Source organism: Arachis duranensis, chromosome 2 (genome assembly GCF_000817695.3).
Source record: "Arachis duranensis cultivar V14167 chromosome 2, aradu.V14167.gnm2.J7QH, whole genome shotgun sequence".
NCBI lineage: Eukaryota > Viridiplantae > Streptophyta > Magnoliopsida > Fabales > Fabaceae > Arachis > Arachis duranensis.
This window is the reverse complement of record NC_029773.3, coordinates 6707233-6714039: the sequence shown is the minus strand read 5'-3', so window position 1 is coordinate 6714039 and position 6807 is coordinate 6707233. Positions and strand designations below refer to the sequence as shown.

General features: G+C 32.3%; 1 protein-coding gene across 1 annotated transcript; it reads right to left on the bottom strand.

Moving 5' to 3' along the window:
• Positions 1–4711: 4711 nt before the first annotated feature.
• LOC107473178 (hydroquinone glucosyltransferase) lies at positions 4712–6385 on the bottom strand. The gene has a single exon (XM_016092728.3). It carries the CDS (start codon positions 6324–6326, stop codon positions 4845–4847), a length of 1482 nt encoding a protein of 493 aa, XP_015948214.1. The 5' UTR covers positions 6327–6385; the 3' UTR covers positions 4712–4844.
• Positions 6386–6807: the final 422 nt, after the last annotated feature.

Below are 6807 nucleotides of genomic sequence, written 5' to 3'. Positions count from 1 at the left end.
TTTTTTATATTTATTTAAAAATTCACAGATTTGAATTTCTTTATTATTTTTAGTAAAAAAAACTATTAAGTACAGTTAATAATTAAAATAAAAAGATATTATTTTATTAAAAATTGATACGTTATAAAAAATAAATTATATATTTTAAAAATATTGGAATAAAATTTACCTTAATATATACGTACTGAGATAGAAACATGTCTCTAATAATTGGTGAGACCCATATAATAAAAGGTGAGAAAATGAGAAATAATGAGAGGAGGAAGAAAATATTTTGTCCTAGCGGAGTAAAATTATCACGGATCAGAGGTCTTCTTTCTTAATAATGGTGGAGGCCCAGAGGCTCAGAATTCAAGGCTCATGACTCATTCATGAGTTTGTCCCTTTCTGTTTAGCCATCGGTTCCACATCATCATGTATTATCCATAGATGCATATTACAACGAAGTTTTATTGTTTTTATGTAAAAATATTTTTTTTTAACTTTTAGATCATAGATTATGTTCTAATATGGATGGATAAGGATGAATACTTATTTATGGGTGAATTTGATTTTTTATGTTGGAAAGAGCAAATTCACATGACATAGTATAATTAATAAAGTTTAAAAATTAAAATATATTTGTCTATAAAAATATAAACGAGACAAAAGGATTATACACATATAATTATAACTATTTTTCTTTCTCTCTCTTTACAGCAATAAAATTATCTTCTCTCTTTATACGCTATTAATAATTTCTTTCTATCTATCTTTACGTTACTGTATATATATATATAAATTATTTTATCGAGTTAATTATATTAATATTAGAGTCTTCTATTTACATATCTTTATTTTATATTTAGAACATCTTTCTTATTTATTTTACAACACGTTATCAGCACGAGACTCTGATCAAATTTTTAGGAAGACTCATATAACAAATTTTTCATTATATCGAAGCTCTCTCATCTTGAATTCAATGCTCTTGATATATCTGGAAACAATTATTTATCATAGATATTAGATGTTGAAATCCATCTTGATTCAATGGATCTTGGAGATACCATTAAGGTGAAAATAATGCATTCCAGAAGGATAAAGCCAAAGCCATGATTTTTCTTCGTCGTCATCTTAACGAAGGGTTGAAAAATGAATATCTCACATTAAAAGATCCTGCAGATCTTTGGAAAGACCTTAAAGAAAGGTACAATCATAAAAAAACGGTGATACTTCCTCAAGCTCGATATGAATGGACGCACTTGCGTTTACAAAATTTTAAATCTATAAATGAATATAATTCTGCAATGTTTCGAATCACCTCACGAATGAAATTATGTGGGAAAAAGATAACTGATCATGATATGTTGGAAAAAACTTTCTCAACCTTCCATGCCTCGAATGTGCTCCTGCAGTAGCAGTATCGAGAAAAAGGGGTTTAAAAAATATTCTGAGTTAATTTCTTGTCTTCTTGTTGCTGAACGCAACAATGGGTTGCTCTTGAAAAATCATGAAACGCGCACAGTTGGCGCCGCCCCATTTCCTGAAGTAAATTCGGCAAATCATTACCCCAGAAGAGGTAAATGGCAAGGTTTTAATAACAAGAAAAATTATGGAAGAAAAAAGAATTATATTCAAAAGAAAGAATCTCACCAGAAGTGGGATAAAGAAAGAAATATTGGACAGAATAAATCAACAGAGGATAAGTGTTTTCGTTGTGGTGGAAAGGGCCATTGGTCATATACCTACCGTACCCCAAGGCACCTGGTCGATCTTTACCAAGCATCCTTGAAAAAGGACAATAAGGGAAAAGAGTCGAATTTTGTTTCAAATGATGCTGAAAATTCCACCACTCATTATGATGTATCTGATTTCTTTGAGGATCCTGAAGGAATGATTGGATAAAATGAAAAGAAGCCATGAAGGCTGAATTAGACTCACTTACAAAACGTGAAGTCTTTGGATCTGTAGTCCGTACACCAAAAGATGTAAAACCTGTTGGATACAAATGGGTATTTGTGAGAAAACGAAATGAGAAAAATGAAGTTGTGCGCTACAAAGCCCGACTTGTGGCACAAGGTTTTTCACAAAGGCTCGGTATAGATTATGAAGAAACGTATTTCCCTATAGTGAATGGGATAACATTACGTTATTTGGTCAGTTTATCTGCATATCATAAACTGCATATGCATTTAATGGATGTGGTAACAGCCTATTTATACGGCTCATTAGATCAGGATATCTATATGAAAGTCCCTGAAGGACTAAAGATATCTAAACCATCCAATTAATATTCGCAAGGGTTATACTCAGTCAAATTGCAAAGATTTTTATATGGTCTGAAACAATCTGGACGATGTGGTATAATCGTCTTACTGAGTATCTGGCCAAAAATAGATTATTCAAGAATGATGATATCTGTCCATGTGTTTTCATAAAGAAATCTGCATCTGGATTCATTATAATTGCTGTGTACGTTGATGATTTAAATATCATTGGGACTCTTGAAGAGATTCCAACAATTATAAAAACTCTAAAAGAAAAGTTTGAGATGAAAGATCTTGGAAGGACTAAATTTTGTCTCGGCCTGCAGATCGAGCATATAAAAAATAGAATCTTTATTCATCAAACAACATACACAGAAAAGATCTTGAAAAGATTTTATATGAATAAGTCACATCCCTTAAGTACCCCAATGATCGTAAGATCTTTGGAAATGGAGAAGAATCAATTCCGTCCTAAAGAAGAGAATGAAGATATCCTTAGTCCTGAAGTACCATATCTTAGTGCCATTGGAGCGCTAATGTATATTGCTAATAATACGCGACCTGACATATCATTCGCGGTGAATTTACTAGTAAGGTATAGTTCCTCTCCAACTAGAAGACATTGGAGTGGAATCAAGCAAATCTTTCGATATCTTCATGGAACGGTTGATATGGGATTGTTTTATCCCTATGGATCCAAGTCACAGCTAGTTGGCTATGCAGATGCTGGCTACTTTTCTGATCAACATAAAGGGAGATCTCAAATAGGATACCTGTTTACATATGGTGGAACAGCTATATCATGGAGGTCCACGAAACAGACGATTGCTGCAACATCCTCTAATCATGCTGAAATACTAGTGATTCATGAAGCAAGTCGCGAGTATTTTTTGGATCCGGAGTTTGATCCAATATATTTTGTTATCATGTAGACTGATTGATCATAAGATAGCTCCAACTGTCCTTTTTGAAGGTAATACAGCATGTATTGCTCAATTTAAAGGCGGATATATCAAAGGTGATAGAACAAAACATATTTCTCCCAAATTTTTCTTCACTCATGATCTTCAAAATCAAGGGACAATTGATATCCAACAGATCCGCTCAAGTGATAATCTGGCAGATTTGTTTACAAAGTCACTCCCAAAATCCTCCTTTGAAAGATTGGTACATGAGATTGGGATGCACCGATTTCGAGACATTAAATGATGTCGGCAAAAGGAGGAGACTGTACTCTTTTTTCCTTGGTCAAGTTTTTTTCCCATTGAATTTTTTTGACAAGGTTTTTAATGAGGCAGTCCCCATCACAAAGGATATTGTACTCTTTTTCCTTCATTAAAGTTTTTTTTCACTGGATTTTTGTTTAGTAAGGTTTTAATGAGGCATATTCCTAAATGAGCATCCAAGGGGAAGTGTTACAACGTGGATGGATAAGGATGATGCTCATTTATGGATGGATCTGATTTCCTATGCTGAAAGGAGCAAATTCACATGACATAGCACAATTAATAAAGTTTGAAAATTAGAATATGTTTGCCTATAAAAGCATGAACTAGGCAAAAAAATTATACACATATAATTATAAATACTTTCCTTTCTCTCTATCTTTACAGCAATAAAATTATCTTCTCTTTATACACTATTAATAATTTCTTTCTATCTATCTTTACATTACTGCATATAAATATATAAATTATTTTATCGAGTTAATTATATTAATATTAGAGTCTTCTATTTACATATCTTTATTTTATATTTAGAACATCTTTCTTATTTATTTCACAACACGTTATCAGCACGAGATTCTGATCAAATTTTTAGGAAGACTCAGGTAACAAATTTTAATAAAAAATATAAAATTTAATTAAAAATTCAATAAAACTATAAAAACAAATCGAATAATTAAACATGTATAGCTAGGTCCGTAGTAGGTGTATACGGATATATGTCCTCCTTTGTTTTATTATTCTTATGGTGGAGCATATGCACTTTGCTGATAATTAACCTAACCATCCATATATAAGATTAACTAGCTTGGTTAGAGTTAGACAAACGATCTTTATCCCTTTTTTTTTTTGAAATTTTTCTATAATATAAATTATAAATTTCGGCCTTGAGTAGTAATAGTATTATCCATTCTGTAAACTAGGTAACAAAATTGTTAGGCGACTTCAATGTAAATCTTCAAAGTATCTAAGTTTTTAGTGAAATTGTTTTGCTTTAATTTGAAGAATGTATACATTAATGTTTTTTTTTTTTGGTCCATAGTATTAGATCAAAAACTAATTTAATTTATGATGAATTTAAACTCTATTTAAAAATTTATTGTTAGCTAATAAATTATTATATGTATAAAGTAAAATTTAAATTTTTGATACTTATTTAAATAGACGAATAAATTGACTATTCTGACCAACCTAATTAGTTCATACATGCATATTGTTACTACTAATTAATTACAGCATTCTTATTAAACAAAATATTTTTATAAGTAGTACTAAATAATAAAAAAAAATAAGGATCCTAAACTTGGTTGTTTTGACAAGTTACATACATTATTCATTTATAGAATAATATTACACCACATAAATGTCATTAAACAATTTTCCATTTCTGTTTAAGAGTAGAGAATGCCTTAGTAGATGAACCATTTTGAGTGAGTGCAGCAGCAGCAGCATCACTCAAGTGTTTGATTCTCTTTCTAATTTTCAAACCTTCTTCATTCTCCTCCATCATTCTCTTTATAACTCTTGCAATTTCCTCTCTTTTCACTATCCCATCTCCATCATTATCAACAACCTTCTCTGGCATGAGTGCCACTTTAAGCACCTCTTTGAGCAACACTGCATTCATTCTCTGCTCAGCAAACAATGGCCATGCAATCATGGGAACACCATGGACAACACTCTCTAGAATTGAGTTCCAACCGCAATGACTCAAGAAAGCACTTGTGGATCCATGACCAAGGATCTCAACTTGTGGGGCCCATGATGGAACCACCAAGCCTTCTCCTTTGGTTCTGTCTACAAAACCTGATGGTAAATGGTGTAATGGATCCTCTTTTTGTTCATCAAGATAAGCACCTCCACCATATTCATTTGGAGCTCTCACAACCCACAAGAACTTGTGTCCACTCATTTCCAACCCAAATGCAATCTCATTGAGTTGCTCTTGAGAAAATGTTCCACCACTTCCAAAACAGATAAACAACACTGATCTTGGTGGCTGATTATCCAACCATGTTAAACACTCTAACCTGTTTACCTCATTACTTGTCTCACTTTGAATGATTGGTCCAATTGGGTAAACAAAAGGAGGAACTTTATCAGTGTTTCTATCATTGGCTTCTCTTTGTTGTTGTATGGCTGCAATGGCTTCTGATTCCAAATGTGTGAAGGTGTTCACTATGGCACCATCAACCAGAGAGTGTGTTCTGCATACATTGAGAAATGATTTGTAGACTTCACTTGATCTCTCATAAAGAACTGGGTCAGGGAGATCCTTGATCTGAAAAGGGACAACACAACCTGGGAAATTCACAGTTTCTTTTAAGGACATAGTATTATTAGTAGTAGAGAAAACGGTTTGATCAAGATATGGAAGATAAAGACAGAATGATAGAACTGAAGCTCCAGAGGCAAAGAAAACATAGGTTAAGAGATTGAATTCCTTGGCAAGATCAAGAACATCGGTTGCAAAGATGCTGAAGACAAGAGCAACTATGTGATGAGTAGTGGAACTCATGAATGAGGTAAGTTGTTGATGGATGAGTGGAAGAGAATGCTTCACTGCAAAGCGTATTTGAGTTGAAGTTTGAGACTTCACAGGAAGGTCTTCAACGTTGACTTGGGGAAGAACAGTGAAGGTTATGTTTGGTGGGAGATCAGAGTTGTTAAGAATGGAATTCATGGAAGAAGAAGAAGAAGAAGAAAGTGTTGGAACTATGAACCTCACATTTAACTCATCATCATCATGAACAAGCATCTTTGCAAACTCAACAAGTGGAATCAAATGGCTGAGACCAGGGGAAGGAACCATCACTATGCATGGATGTTTCTTTTCCATCATGGGAATCATAATAATAAAGATCAGAGAAGTTTTAAATATATAATTTGTTTCCAAGTGAAATTGCTAGCTACTTGCAACAAATTAAATAATGAAACATTATTAATCAAATGACATTATCTCTCCGTACTCATCTAAGAGGTCGCGAATTTGAATATTTGTATCTTTAGTAAAAAAAAAAAAACTGTAGAAGAAAAACCGTTGCTATATACAAAGGATTCATTGCCTGGTCCACTGCAGATACCACACACAAAATATGGCTCTACCGCTTTGTCTAAAGCCACTATTGTTGTTTTGCAAATTAAATTTTAAATCTTAATAATATAAAAATAAAATATTGACCAATATTATCAAAAAGTATTGGCGTCTAATATTTCTCATAAAACTATTATTAAAGATAAATACATGTAAAAAATTATTTAAAAATTATTAAATAATCTAATATGTTTAACAAAATTATTTAGAGTTGTGATTAGGAATTTTAACTTACCTT